A 15,598-nucleotide genomic window follows, 5' to 3' on the forward strand; every position below is an offset into this window, starting at 1 on the left:
AAGATGATGAGAGGCATTGATTGTGTAGATAGTCAGAGGCTTTTTCCCAGGGATGAGATGGCTAGCCTGAGAGGGCATAGTTTTAAGGTGCTTGGAAGTAGGTACAGAGGAGATGTCAGGGGATAAGTTTTTTATGCAGAGAATGGGGAGTGCATGGAATGGGCTGCCAGCATTGGTGGTGGAGGCGGATACGATGGGGTCTTTTAAGAGACTCCTGGATAGGTACATGGAGCTTAGAAAACTAGAGGGTTATGGGTAACCCTAGGTAATTTCTTAGGTAAGGACATGTTTGGGTCAGCTTTGTGGGCCGAAGTGGTTGTATTGTGCTGTAGGTTTTCAGTGTTTCTTTCATTCTTCTTTAATTCCATCATTTTATTGTTTTCTTTTTGTAGTACCTCAATGTACTTAAGGTACTTGACAGCATGCATGTTGGATGATAAGCTTCTCAGTATATGTAACAATAATAATCCAATTACCAACTATGTTTAGCTGTGAAAGCGAGATGAATTAAGATTTGAGGTGAATGAGAAACCAGAATTGGAATGCAAAAATAATAAATTGTAAGACTGAAGGAAGCTGTAGAAAAAGGAAGGGCTGAGGGCCAGGTCTGTGGAAAGATACGCAAAACGATTATTTTAAAATTGGAATGTTTCTCAGTCGGGAGCTAGAATGGGTTAGAGGTGGTGAATGGCAATTGGTGTGTTAGAAAGTAGCACCATAGTTTTGGATAGGGAAGAGAAAAATTCATTAAAGAAGCAGTAGTATAATCAGATGTAAAAACGTGGATGAAACTTACTCAATCGTTCATTTGATTAATAAAATATGATAAAGTATTTCAATTTTTTAGGAGTTGGACAAAATTGTGGACTACGAATTGAAAACTGGTGGTGTTTTGTTGCATCCAACATTTACTGGAGTGAAAGAGAAAGAAACGTAAGTAATCCTTTATTTGTCATTGACTGATATGAAAAGTCTCAAATAGGCAAGACCTATTCAATATAAGGTCTTTGGTTGCATGTGTTCATCCTTTGTGCTTCATCTACTGTATAATTGATTGTTATGTTCAGGAATCCAACTAAAGATATTGATTGCCATAGCTAGATATTTTTGTAGAGTTTATAACTTATTAGTCAATTTGTTCTGTCTTATCATTTGGTGGTATTTATTATTGATGAAAATGTACAACACGTATTTTATGTTGCTAATTTAATTTTCTTCAGAGCATTTAAACAATCCATTCCCTGGCATCGATTTATTATGCTTTTAAAACTCAGGCACTAAATTAAAACTATAACATTCATTTGATAATGGTGCAGCCTTTTGCTCCACTGCCTTACAGCACCGGAGATCTAGGTTCAACGTCTTTGGTCTGAAATATTCATACTGTCTTTCCATAGATGCTGCTTCACTCTGCTGAACATTTTCAACATTGTCTTTTTTAAAGTTTTTCAGAACTTGCTGTATTTTTCATCCAATTATTGTGTTTTCTCCCTATATCCATGTGGTTGCAATCTCATTTTTTTTAAGTATGCAGTGAAATTCCTACCTTTAGTATTTTACACCTCCTAGTATTCTCAGTCAAGTTGAGTTCAAATCTCTCTCATGACAGCCTCTAGTTACTTGATCTCAATTAAGGATGAGGATGACTTCCAGGGAATTGAATTAGCATTAAAAGGGGTCATGGTGGTATTAAACAGAGATGCATTACTCACCATGTAGTTTTACATAGGAACATGAACCCTTGCCTTCCTGAACCAAACGCACAGTATTTGGTTAAAGGCTTAGCCTTGTGTTTGTGCTCCTACAGAAACCAAATTGTTTGTGATCTCATGCTGCATTGATCATTACATAGCGATCCAGTGAGACAGATCATGCTGGGTGGGCTGGCTGAGCAGCAGGGAATATGGATATTGCTGGGGGCTGTCAATTCCTATATGCCTAGCAAGACCAGTAAGGCAGTAAGACCAGTATAGGGTTCAGGTGATCTGTTAAGTCAAGGCATAACCACTGAAATTTCTATCAGCCGAGGGCACCCCTGAATTTTGCATCTTAGTATGAATAGCCTCATTGCTTGCCCAAGCTTTGTTATTAGACATTAGGTACTTTATAGGTGTTTCACTCCATAATAAAGTAATCATTTCCGTGCTGTAAGCAAGCAAGGTTTGCACCACAGCAGTATGCAGCATCAGTGGATGTCTATTTAAGATTCAGGATTGTTTAATGTCCTTTCCATACACAAGTGTAAGGAAATAATTGTTAACTTAGATCCGATGCAGCACAAAAGATAAAGTTCACTATAATAATAAAATACACAATAAATACATAAGATAGTTTTTATACGTATTTTGATTGTATGTCCATAAAATGACACAAGGTTGTCCTTTAGGTGACTGACAGGAAAAATAAAACAGAGTAGTGGTGGAGTTAGTGGGTGGAGGTGTTGATCAGCCTTACTGCTTGGGAAAAGTAACTGTTTTTGAGTTGATGGTGCTGGTGTGGTTGCTATGTAGCCTCCTTCCTGATGGGAATGGGACAAACGGTCCATGAGCCAGGTGTGAGGGATCATTCATGATGTTACTGGCCCTTTTCCAGCACCTTTCTGTATATATGTCCTTGATAATAGGTAGGCTGGTACTGATGCCGTGTAGGACAGTTTTCACTACCCGTTGTAAAGCCTTCCTGTCCGCTGTAGTGTAGTATCCGTACCAAGCAGTTATGTAGCTTATCAGGTTTCTCAGTACTGCACTTCTGTAGAACGATGTGAGTAAGGATGTGCAAAATCCAGCTGTCTTCAGCCTCCTCAGAAAGTAGAAGAGTTGGCGAGCTTTCTTGATTGTGCAGAATGTGTTCTGGGACCATGTGAGGTTGTAAACATATGCACTCCCAAGAGTTTGAAACTGCTCACAGTTTACATTGCTGTGCCACTGATGTAAACGAGGATGTGAGTGGTGTTAGTTCTACTGCAGTCGATAACCATTTCCTTTGTAGTGAATGAAATCAGCACTCTGCAAGGTATGTTAAGGGAGTACTTGTTTGATAGAATTTTATTCATCTCCTTTGGTGTGGACCAATTGATGTTTTTAGATGTTTGAAATTTATTTTGTATTTGAAGTGCTACTATATCATGAATAATCAAATTTGAAATTTAAAAAGACAATGAAAGCTGGTCAATGTTTGTTTGCATTAGTTAAATCAGCATTAAATCTTGCCACAGTTTAACCTCAGTTCTTTTGAAATCCTTGCAGCCCAGCACCGCACTTGCATTTTTCAATTCGGCATCCACATACTTTGTCCTGGAATTACTACAAGATGTTTCAGTGCAAAGCTCACCTTGTGATGCGACTCATTGAAAACAGGATTAGCATGGAATTCATGCTTCAGGTTTGTGGGAGAATTAGTTCATTTAGGGGGCATTGTTTCCCAAAGAATGAGCAAATTTATTTTAAATTTTTTCCTTTTCACTTGCCTTCTTTGATTCTCTTCATTTGCATACCAAAAGTATAAGCCTAGATTTCCCTATGATGGCACAGGCTGTTTGTGAGAGTTTTTAGGCATCAGTTTGGACGCCTCGGGTGCAAACCGTACATCTTTAGAATGTGGAAAGAAACTAGAGCACCCTGAGGGAATCTATGTGGGAACAGAGAGACTTCTAAACTTACAGACAGCAACAGGAATTATCAGCACTGTATTAGCATTATGCCGACCGCTACTGTTTTTTACCCTCTTATGGCCTGTTTTGTCTGACTCAACTGATAAGTTTAGCCTTCCAAATCTTGGGATTTTTCACAATTGACGATGTATCCACAGAAGTCCATTTACTAGAAATATTAAGACCATTAATTCCAGTACAGCATAATTAAGGAAGATGTGAAAGACTTTTAGTCTTATCAATATTGCTCAGCCATTCATTTATCATCTTTTTAAGCCCATCGCCCTTTCTGGGGCATAGGCAACTGACAGCAGCTCGCTCGAGTCTTCTGTCCTGGGCAGTCTTTCAGTTGTTCACGGTGCAGCCCATTGAAGATCCTTCCTCTCCCAGAGATGAGGTCTTTGGAACTTCTACTGGCGTTTCTGTATTGCTGGTTTTGTACAGAATGGGATCGCTTGCCCTGCGCCCAAGATTCCTCCTTTAGTAGCCACACTTGGGACTGTCTGTGGCAGAGTTCCATTTATTTATACCATAGTGTCATAGAAATGTACAGCACAGAAACAGGCCCTATGGCCTGTCTTGTCCATACCAAAACCATTTCAACTGCCTACTTCCATTGACCTGCACTATGACCATAGCTCTCCAGACCCATAATATATATGTACCTATCCAAACTTTGCTTAAACACAAATTGAGCTCATATGCAGCACTTGTGCTGACAGCTCATTCCTCACTGTCATGACCCTTTGAGTGAAGAAGTTTCCCTTCATGTTCCCCTTAAAATTTTCACCTTTCACCCTTAACCCAAGAGCTCTTGTTGTAGTCCCACTCAACCTCAGTGGAAAAGCCTGCTTGCATTTACCCTATCTGTACCCCTCATAATACCATATACCTCTATCAAATCTTCTCTGAATCTTTTACGTTCTAAGCTATTCAAAGTCCAAACCTATTCAATCTTTATAACTCAGGCCTCTCCAGAACTGGCAACATCTTTGTAAATTGTATTTGTACTCTTTCAACCTTATTTACATCTTTCCTGTAGGTAGGTGACCAAAACTGCACACATACTCCAAATGATGCCTCACCAATATCTTATACAATTTCAACATAACATCCCTTTGCACTTCCCTTTGTTGCCCACTTTACCCTTATTTAGAGGAGTCAACAAAGCCACAGAAATTTCAGAAAAATTTGGGCACTATGAACATCCTTTTCCCCCCAGAAAAAGTTAAATTGCACCCTCATGCCCTTCACTATTTTGGTTCTTAACTAAACAAAGGGTTTTGCTGCAGAACATTATCCATTTATTTACTGATATTCCATTGAAATAATGTAAGATTCTGCTTTTAATTCCTTACTGTAGAAACCACTGTTAGAATAAGTGAACTGTGGGCATTCATCAACTATACCTTGTCGCTTCCAAACACTATAAACTTTGTAGTTGCAAAATAGTGAATTGCTGTCCAACAAAGTTTGTTCACCTCTTTAGGTCTTCAACAAACTGTTGAGTTTGGCCAGCACTGCTTCTTCACAGAAGTTCCAATCACATATGTGGAGCCAGATGCTGCTTTCAACGACTGGATTTTTAAAATCAATTTCAAATGTGTCTGGAAAAGATATCCAACCTCTAATAAAGCAATGGGTGTATCCTTTTCAGTTTTTTATTGCTTCTGAAAGCTTGATCCTTCAAAATGATTGATTGACACGCAGTCATTGATCTTTAATGTTACTCATTCAAGTGCAAATCATCCTATTTGTGACAAATTAATCTCAAAATATATGCATGTTTCATGTTTCTTCCCTCAACTTGCAAGAATTTAGAAGAATGAGGGGGGGTATATCATTGAAACCTATCGAATATTGAAAGGCCTAGATAGAGTGGACGTGGTGAGGATGTTTCCTGTAGTGGGAGAGATTAGGATCATAGAGTACACCCTCAGAATGGAAGGATGCCCCTTTAGTACATAGATGAGGATGAATTGTTTAGCCAGAGAATAGTGATTCTGTAGAATTGATTACCTCAGATGGCCATGGAGTTCAAGTTATTAGGTATATTTAAAGTGAGGGTTGCTAGGTTCTTGATTAGTAAGGGTGTGAAAGGTTACGGGGAGAAGGCAGGAGAATGGGGTTGAGAGATATACTGGTTACTTAAAAACAAACCAAAACCACTCAAAACCAGTCTTAACACAGGGGGTTAGCACTGTATGATGCACTCTACAGTATTGACGTTTTAAGTCAAAGAAAGTGCATTTGATCATTTATGAGGAAACCAGCATAAATTAATAGTCTTCTAACGATAATAAACTAATGAAACTAAAATTAGCGATTTTATGAAATAAGCTGGCTAAGCGTATTTAAAAATATTTAAGCACACATAAGTGTTCCAATTAATGTTAAACATTCAACAAAAAATCATACTCTCTGCCTCTGGTTCTACCTAGACTAAATTGACCTAAGACAAAGCATGAATATGTAACTATATTCTTCGCTTCTACCACACCCAACCAACATGGCAAATTACTCTTAATAAACATACAACACAAAATACAATACAGACAGACGGAAAATAGATACGTGGCTCCTAAAAGAGGGATAATGAATCAAGTGGAGCAGACTCGTAGGGCTGAATAGTCTAATTCTGCTCTTTGTATTATGGTCTAACTTTGTTTTCTTTACTGACTCTTGTCCATTCAGAAGTAAACATTGCAATATTAAACTTGTCTGGGTATTCTTTCCATTTATGGTAACAGGCAGACTTGATTACACTATTCCGTACTTAAAATCTCCTTAATTACATGCTGTAGTGATCAGAGTGGTGTAGTGAAGTTTTTCGGCAGCTTTGCATTCAATCGGAAACGGAACATCTTGGAACTGGAACTGAAGCAGGATTACACTTCTTTGGGAACTCAGAAATATGTGGTAAGAGCAGCTAAATTTCAGCTTTGCGATTTAAAAGATGAGTCTTTAAACCAGGGACTTCCAGCCTGGGTCCATGGACCCCTTGCTTAATGGTGTTGGTCCATGGCATAAAAAAGTTTGGGAACCCCTGCCTTAAACACAAGATAATGCAGAGTCCTGCTTGGAATCTAACAGCATAAGTGCTGTATGTTCCCAATGACAACTGTTGGAGTTATGTATCAGTGGTTGTATCAGATTCATCAGCGGTTCTATCAATATTGAGTGCAGTGAATTTAACAGGTTAACTCTGGAAATGCAATTTTGTAGCATCTTGAACACTAACCACCCAGCAAACTGCCTCTTCCAAATGCTCCCTTCTGGAAAGTGCTTCTTGGGATATGAAAACTAAAACTTAATCCCATTTTAAAACTTTCTTCCCCCACACAGTTAATCTGATCAATCATTCTAGTTATACCCCCTCCCCACTCTCCTCTATTATCTCAGTCAGTGCACTGTAAAAACTTTAAATCTCTTTTTTCATTGCTGTTTACATTGTAACCATGTTGGTATTTTTGAACATTTTATTCCATAGCTGTACATCTAACTGTATTTTTATATAATTCTTTATTTCTGTATAGTTCAATTTTTTTTGTTGCATATTGTGCCAAGGCAATTTCCTAATACATTTAAGTTCATATGATGAATGAAGTTAATCCTTGATTCTTAAGAGGTCAGAGAAATTGTAAAAGAATCCCTTTAATTTTATTAATAAACTTTTTGTAAGTATTCTGCCAACCATCCTTAAGTATCCTTTAATCATGCGTATTGCATTAATGGTCTTGTCTAACCTCCTGCTTGTAACTTTGAGTTATTTCATTCTGACCTTGATTGAGGCTACTCAATTGAACAGGTTGACCATGGATGTTGCATCCTAGCTGTCTAGGTACACAGGCCAGGACAGTACAATATGGAGAACAAGTTATTAAACATGCAGCAGGCTCCCCCTCCCCAAAGGAAAGGCAGAGACCGATATAGTTTGGAACCATGGCATCACAGGAGTTGCCAGTCAGTGTTGAACTCAATGTATGACTGCCTTAGGGTCTCCAGCTCCAGATTTTTCCCTCTGGGTTTACTCCTGAAGCCTTCCCCATGAGTGGATTTAGCCGCAAGGCCGTGGAGATTTGGGATCAGTTTTCCTTCTCCAAGGTGAGCTGCCAACACGGCTAACAAACCCCATCTGCCCAGAGTGACTAGTTTTAAGGGGCTAGTAACCTGTGTTTGCCCCTCCTCCTGTCAGTAGACACAGTTCCACCGGACTTGGTAGCTAAGCCACATGTAAAGGCCAGGAGTTGGACTTGGTAGTCAGAGACTATTTGAGTCACACATCATTGAGATAGTGGGAGCTTGTCCTCACTACCACCTCCGACTATAACAACCTTAAGGAACAACTGCTGACCTTGTGCTCATATCCAAACATAATTATTCTCCCAGTGGCTGCTGTGCCTTTAGCTCCAAAGTGTATAAATTCTGGAATTGCCTCCTGTTGCAACTCCTTTCAATGTACCTCTTTGATCAGACTGATGGTTATCTGCCCCGATTTCTCTTTACATGGTTATGCATGTACTTTCTCATTGATAATGCTGCTTTGAAGTGACTCTGGGACATATTGCCATATTAAGTGAAAGGCTTGTTGTATTTATATGATATATTCCACAAACATTGTTTACCCTTCCAGGGACCGCTTAAAGTTACCGTACAAGAGCTTGATGGGTCGTTTAACCATACTCTACAAATTGAGGAAAACAGCTTAAAGCATGATATTCCTTGCCATTCCAAGAGCAGACGGTAGGCATGGGTGTGTGGGAAGGATAGAATTTATTAAACTTATCAAAAATTGTCCCAGTTTTAAAATGTGCATAATATATTTTGCATGGCTATGGAAATGTCTACAAGGAAATGAGTTAATTCAGGTTTTGCCTAAGATTAAAAATATATGTATCAAAATCAGTGTGGTTTATTCCATAAGATGATTTTGATAAATCTCTATAATAAGTCAGAGATATTAATTCATTGGTTTATGAATTATTTCTGATTTTTTTTCTGTTACAAAAAAAAAAGAAAGATTGTGGATTAATGGAATCAGAATCAGATTTAATATCAACAATATATGTTATGAAATTTGCTGTTCCTAAAACACTGGGTATGTATCTTTAGGCTCCTTTACCACTTCCTTAATAGTACGATGCCCAGGGTGATGAGGGTCCTTAATGATGGATGTCATGTTTTTGAGGTATCGCCCTTTGAAGGTGTCCTCGATGTTGGGGAGGCTGGTGTTCATGATAGAGCTGGCTGAGTTTACAGCTTTCTGTAGCTTTTTCTGATCCTGTGCAGTGGTTTCTCCATGCCAGACAGTGATGCAACCAGTTAGAATGCTCACCAGAGTACATCTGTTGATACTTGCAAGAATCTTTGGTGACATACCAAATATCCTCAAACCCCTCATGAACTATAGTCACTGCTGTACCTTCTTTGTAACTGCATCAATATGTTGGGCCCAGGGTAGATATTCAGAGACGTTGACACCTGACAACTTGAAACTGCTCACCCTTTCCACTGCTGATCTCTCAATTCGTGTGTTCCCTCAACTTCCTCTTCCTGAAGTCCATAATTAATTCCTTGGTCTTACTGATGCTGAACTCAAGGTTGTTGTTACAACATCATTCAACCAGCTGAAATATCTCAGTCCTGTACAGCACCTTGTCACCATCTGAAATTCTTCCAACAATCAAAAATTGACACCTCAAATACTTGTATCAAAGAAGATTCTTCACTGTGTATTTAGACATAGGCCAAACTAATTTGCAGGATAAAGTAAACATGTTTAGTAGGCTTACATATAAGAACAAACACATTTCAGCATAGCAATATTGCCTTTTATTAATTGGAGTATTAATGCAAAATTCAGTTGGTATTTATATTTGGAGAAAAGTAATGCAGAGACCTAAATTTAACTCCCCTTGCTCTCCCCGCCCCATTCCCCCCATCCGTTACCATGTTTCTCTACCAAGACCTCCACTCTGTCTCTCACATATGATATCCCTACAAGATTAGCGGTGTCTGTTCTGTCTCTACAGGACTAGCGCTGTCTGTTCTGCTCTTACTAGTGTAGCAGTGTCTCTGTTTGGCTCAGATCAAGTTACAGCAGGCCAATCAGATGATGAAACATCTGATTACAGACACTATCCACTACCATTTGGCTACATAAATGAAACTTCAATCCTAGTAAGAATTTAAAAGATCAGGTCCAAAGAAATAAAAGGTATCTTTCTCTGTTGGGGTTTTTGAAAGAAAATATTATATTACAGTGAGTTTTCACAGTTCTGTTCATTATTTTTGTTTATTATGTCAGTCATTTCTCTTTCTGTTCAGGAATAAGAAAAAGAAGATTCCGTTGTTGAATGGCGAGGAAGTGGACATGGATCTTTCTGCAATGGAGTAGGTCCTATTCATTGTACTAATTTTTATATGTACCTCTTGGTCTGCAAATGCATTTAACATGAAGATAATATACTTATTATTGAGTGTGGTTTATTGATGTGTTACTGTCTTCTTAGTGCCGATTCCCCATTGTTGTGGATAAGGATAGACCCTGACATGTCTGTTTTGAGGAAAGTGGAATTTGAGCAGGCTGATTTCATGTGGCAGTACCAGCTTCGCTACGAGAGAGACGTCGTTGCACAAGAAGAATCAATTCTTGCTTTAGAGAAGTTCCCCACTCCAGCCTCTCGACTGGCGTTGACAGATATCCTAGAACATGAACAATGCTTTTACAAAGTCCGAATGCATGCATGCTTCCGGCTTGCAAAGGTGAACAGTGAAATTTGTAATTATTTGATTGTAGAGTATGATTTATTGAGAAGCCTAGTTCAGTGTGGATCTAAGCCTGGCTGTGAAAGGAGCAGAGTTGGGCATGAGGCTAGTAACCCCATCCTGTGAAAACCCAATGCTACAGAAGTGCCAACAGAGGCTCCGGAGACCTCATTCCTGGGAGAGGAATGTTACACCAAGAAGATGAGGACTTAGAGACAACTGGAAAGTCTGGCCCAGGACAGAGGATTCTGGCGAGTTTCTGTCAGTGGTCTGTGCCCCACTGGAGGTGAAGGGCTTAGTGAAATGAAATGATAGGTTGTGTGTGCACTATTTTATATATTTTACTTGATTTATAGAGAACCTGGAGAAAACCTGAGCATTCCATCTGGAGGACATACAGACTCCTCACAGATGATGTCAGAATTGAACTCCCAACTCTATGGGATTGCTGCTTTGTTTTTCCAGCATTTTGTAAGTGCTACATTAATCCCATTCCCTTGCCTTGTCATTGGACTGCTATGTCATGGTGTTTTAAGAACTCATCTGAATACTGTGTAAGTATTGTGAGAGTTCCTGCCTCTTTCATCCCCTTATACAGTGATTTCCAAATTTTAACCACCTTTTCAGAGAAAGTTTATTCTTATAATTCCTCTCTGAACCTACCCAGTGGCTTCTTGTCATAGAATGGAATATTGACTGACTGCCAGGATAGGTTAGTGGTGAATCTGTGGAATTCATTTCCACAGGCAGCTGTGGAGGCCAAGTCTCTGGGTACATTTAAAGTGGAGGTTGATAGGTTCTTGATTGGTCAGTGGACCAAAGGTTATGGGGGGAAGACAGGAGAATGAAGTTGAGAGGGATAATAAATCAGCCAGTCATGATGAAATAGTAGAGCAGACTCGTTGGGCTGAATGGCCTAATTCTTTCCAGTGTCTTTTGGTGCAATGCAGAATTATTGCACTCCCGTTAGATAAGCTTGTGTATTTTATGCATGATACCTCTTTAAATGTGAGCAGTACATTAACTTCAACAGTACATAATATCTGCTATTGTTCCTTCAGATTGCAAATGCCATGGTGAACACTTGGACAGGTCCTCCAGCAATGAAGTCGCTCTTCACTCGAATGTTTTGCTGTAAAAGCTGTTCAAATATTGTTAAGACCAACAATTTCATGAACTTCCAGAGCTACTTTTTACAGAAGGTTAAGTTTTTCATAAACGTCTCTACTGTGAGCTTACAGTATTTGAATTAAGTTATTGAAGCTCTTGAAGCACCTCTTGTATGTTCTGTAGCCCACCTTCAGACTAAGGTGCTACAGTGTCTAGTTACACTTCTTTAGTTTTTACTGAAAAGCATTTTATCTTGACAGTTCCCTCAGCAGCATTTTATGTCTGAATAAATTCTGGGAAAAGATCAACACTAATTTTCTTAAAAAACGGTGAAAACGTTTTTACAACTCTGTGGCCTGATGTGGCAGTCAGTCATTACACATTCACTACTCCTGTATGATTAGCCTTTAGAAACTATAGAGCAGACAGTATCATGCTTTGTTCCAGTTTTGTTTTCTTCCCCTAAATTTCTAAATGGGAAATTCAAATAAAATTAAGCTGCCAGCTTGACTCCAGTGATTTACACACACAGTGGCCACTTGCGCCATTGAGGGTAAGAATAGGGTGGTTTGGCAGATGAGTGCATGGCTGTAGAATTGTTGCAGGGGGCAGGGTTCCAGATTTATGGAACATTTGTATCTCTTCTGGAGAAGGTATAACTGCTACGAAAAGGATTGTTACACCTAAATCTGAGGGGGACCAATGTCCTTGCAGGCAGGTTTGCTAGAGCTCTTGGGGAGGGTTAACACTAATTTGACAGGGGGAAGTGTGAGTTGATTAGAAAGGGACACTAGCAGGGATGATGGCAATACAGCAATGGACGGAGTTTCTGGGAGCAATGTGAAAGGCACAGGATAGATATATTCCAAAGTTTAAAAAGTATTCTGAAGGGAAAATGAAGCATAAATGGTAGACAAGGGAAGTTAACAACAGCATAAAAGCAAAAGAGAGCACATAATAGAGCAAAAACTGGTGGGAAGTTGAATTGAAATGATTTTATTTCTTACATCCTTCACGTACATGAAGAGTAAAAATCCTTACATTGCGTCTCTGTCTAAATGTGCAATGTGTAATCATAGTAATTTATAATAAACAGAACAATCAACGTAACAGAGAAATACACTCAAATCAGCATGTTAATCAGTCTGATGGCCTGGTGGAAGAGGCTGTCCCAGAGCCCGTTGGTCCTGGCTTTTATGCTACAGTACCGTTTCCTGGATGGTAGCAGCTGGAATAGATTATGGTTGGGGTGACTCAGGCCCCTTTTTACACACTTGTTTTTGTAAATGTCCTGAATAGTGGGGAAGTTCACAACTACAGATGCGCTGGGCTGTCCGCACCACCCTCTGCAGAATCCTGCGATTAAGGGAGGTACCGTTCCCATACCAGGTAGTGATGCAGCCAGTCAGGATGCTCTCAATTGTGCTCCTGTAGAAAGTTTTTAGGATTTGGGGCCTCATATCAAACTTCCTCAACTGTCTGAGGTAAAAGAGGCGCTGTTGTGCCTTTTTCACCACACGGCTGGTGTGCACAGACCACGTGAGGTCCTCGGTGATGTGGATACCGAGGAACTTAAAGTTGTTTACCCTCTCAACCCCAGATCCATTGATGTCAATAGGGGTTAGCCCGTCTCCATTCCTCCTGTAATCTACAACTAGCTCCTTTGTTTGATTGGGAAGATTTTAAAATCAACAGAAAATAAAATAAAGCCATAAAGAGATAAACCCTGAAATATGAAGGTAAGCTCACCAATAATATAAAAGACGATATGAAAAGTTTTTTTAGATATATCAAGGGTAAAAGAGATGACAGTGCATACCACTGTAATAACGTGTGGTTATTTGAATTACGCATTTTTCCTGTCAGTTTGAACCAGTTTGGCCATTCTCCTCTGACCTCTCTCATTAACAAGGTGTTTTTGCCCACAGAACTGCCACTCACTGGATGCTTCTGTTTCTCACACAGTTCTCTGTAAAACTGTTGTGTGTGAAAATCCCAGGATAACAGCAGTTTCTGAGAAATTCAAACCACCCTGTCTGGCGCCAACAATCATTCCCTGGTCAATCACTTAGATCATATTTCTTCCCCATCCTGAAGATTGGTCTGAACAATAACTTGACCTTGTCTGCATGCTTTTGTGCCTTGAATTGCTGCCACATGATTGACTGATTAGCTGTTAGCATTAATTAACACGTAGGTGGTTCACGTTCAAAGTCATGGTTTGCGTTTAAGTTCTGCTGTAGAAATTGAGAACAGGATCCACACTGATATTAAAGTATGTACTAATATTAAATTGTTAAATATTTTGAAGGATATGCTTTTTTCTACATTTGATTAACATTAATACTTTATGTATAATTACCAGATAGCCGTTTCAGGTTAATATGTCCTTCCGTGCAATTTTCAACTTTGTTTGACTCCTTCAGTGTAATCCATTCTTGCTTCAAACCAGCTGCCATTATCTGAGCACATTGATTAGTCCCTCAATGTTAAGAAAATATTTATTTTGTGAAACAGCATGGAATAGGCTCTTGTAGCCCTTTGAGGCATGCCACCCCGCAACCCCGACAAAACCGATTAACCTTAAATTAATCCCAGGGCAATTTGCTATGACCTCTTAACCTTCCCAGTACATCTTTGGACTGTGGGAGGAAACCGATGTACCCAGAGAAAACGCACACAATCTACAGGGAGGATATACAGAGACTCTTTACAGAACAGCACTGGAATTGAGCTCCAAATTCCAGAATGCCCTGAGCTGTAATAATGTAAGCGCTAACCACTATGCTACCATGGCACCCTTATATATACACTCGTCCAGTCATTGAAAATTCATAACTCAAGCAGCATATTACTTTGGAAAGCAGATATTGTCAGGTTATAGAAAACTGTATCTCTGCAAGTACATTAATGCATTTCGTCTTTTTCACAGACAATGCCTGTTGCAATGGCGTTGCTAAGAGATATCCATAACCAATGTCCTAAGGAAGTGCTGGCCTTTATTTTGGACTTAATAAAATATAATGACAACAGGAAGAACAAGGTAATGCATGTCTGAATTTTCTTTTAGATCTTTAAAACCTCTGGCATTCTGCTATTCTGGTTTTAAAACAGCTATTTTCGTTTTCTCTTATGCTTTCTTGTCTTGTGTTATTGGTATATTGATTGTCAATGAACTAGGTTATGAAACTCGCTACGCAACTTGTAATTAATCAAAACCAAACGTTATTGTCTCCGCACAAACAAAAACATAAAATATGTTGACCTCAGGCCAACAACTTAGAACGTCAATTCTACTGTTTCCTTTGTACCAATACTCAGTCAGACCACTTCTCCAATTTATAACACTGAAATAGGGGACCTCTGTTGGCCAGTCGATCTTCGCCCAGCCTCTGGCATGGGGGTTCCTCCTTGCAATGGTGATTCTCTGGAAAGAGATGTTGCTGAAGTATCCACTTTTATATTCATTCCTTATCAATTCAAATGTAACATTCCAGTGTCATTGGATATACATTACCTTTTTATTGGCTCTGGTTCATGGCTACAACACATATTATTCTATGACTTCTGCCCCCCATCCTTGTGTCTTTGTTCTTATTAACTCTGAGTCTAACGAGATTACAGATAGCTTCTCCAGTAGGCCTGGCACTTTACATAATAAATAATTACTCATCTGAGAATAGTCTCAGGTGAATTTTGAAAACGCCAGTGTCACGAGAAAACGATAGGCGTCCACACAAGGCGTTTCTGAAAATACCTTCGTCCACATTAAAACGGATATTTGGGCGAATCTCCTCCTACTAGGCACGCACTAGAAAACAAGCGAAGAAGAAACGGTGTACTATTTCCGTTTCCTCCTCTTAGTTCAAGAAAACAATGAAATGCAGTGCTGCCACCACCATCTGTTCCAGCACGTCATGACAGCATTATTAAAAAGCCCTGGTTACCCCATACATTAGAGGTCACCAACCCGTCGATCACGATTGACTAGTTAATCTTTGAGACTTTCCCAGTAGATCCCGAAAAAAAAAGAAAAATAAATACACAAATACTTTTGGGAGATTGTTTCCG

General features: G+C 39.3%; 1 protein-coding gene across 2 annotated transcripts in view; it reads left to right on the forward strand.

Moving 5' to 3' along the window:
• The window catches only part of taf2 (TAF2 RNA polymerase II, TATA box binding protein (TBP)-associated factor), a 108,152-nt gene that overhangs the window by 36,694 nt on the left and 55,860 nt on the right, over window positions 1-15,598 (forward strand). For both annotated transcript variants that reach the window (XM_059984745.1, XM_059984739.1), the window contains exons 10-18: window positions 848-933; window positions 3,246-3,381; window positions 5,139-5,293; window positions 6,454-6,568; window positions 8,283-8,392; window positions 9,977-10,042; window positions 10,162-10,414; window positions 11,479-11,619; window positions 14,460-14,570. In XM_059984745.1, the coding sequence (XP_059840728.1) occupies window positions 848-933; window positions 3,246-3,381; window positions 5,139-5,293; window positions 6,454-6,568; window positions 8,283-8,392; window positions 9,977-10,042; window positions 10,162-10,414; window positions 11,479-11,619; window positions 14,460-14,570 (1,173 nt within the window). The remainder of the gene's footprint in view (window positions 1-847; window positions 934-3,245; window positions 3,382-5,138; window positions 5,294-6,453; window positions 6,569-8,282; window positions 8,393-9,976; window positions 10,043-10,161; window positions 10,415-11,478; window positions 11,620-14,459; window positions 14,571-15,598) is intronic.

The sequence above is a fragment of the Hypanus sabinus genome, chromosome 1, assembly GCF_030144855.1.
Source record: "Hypanus sabinus isolate sHypSab1 chromosome 1, sHypSab1.hap1, whole genome shotgun sequence".
In the NCBI taxonomy this organism is placed as follows: Eukaryota; Metazoa; Chordata; class Chondrichthyes; order Myliobatiformes; family Dasyatidae; genus Hypanus; species Hypanus sabinus.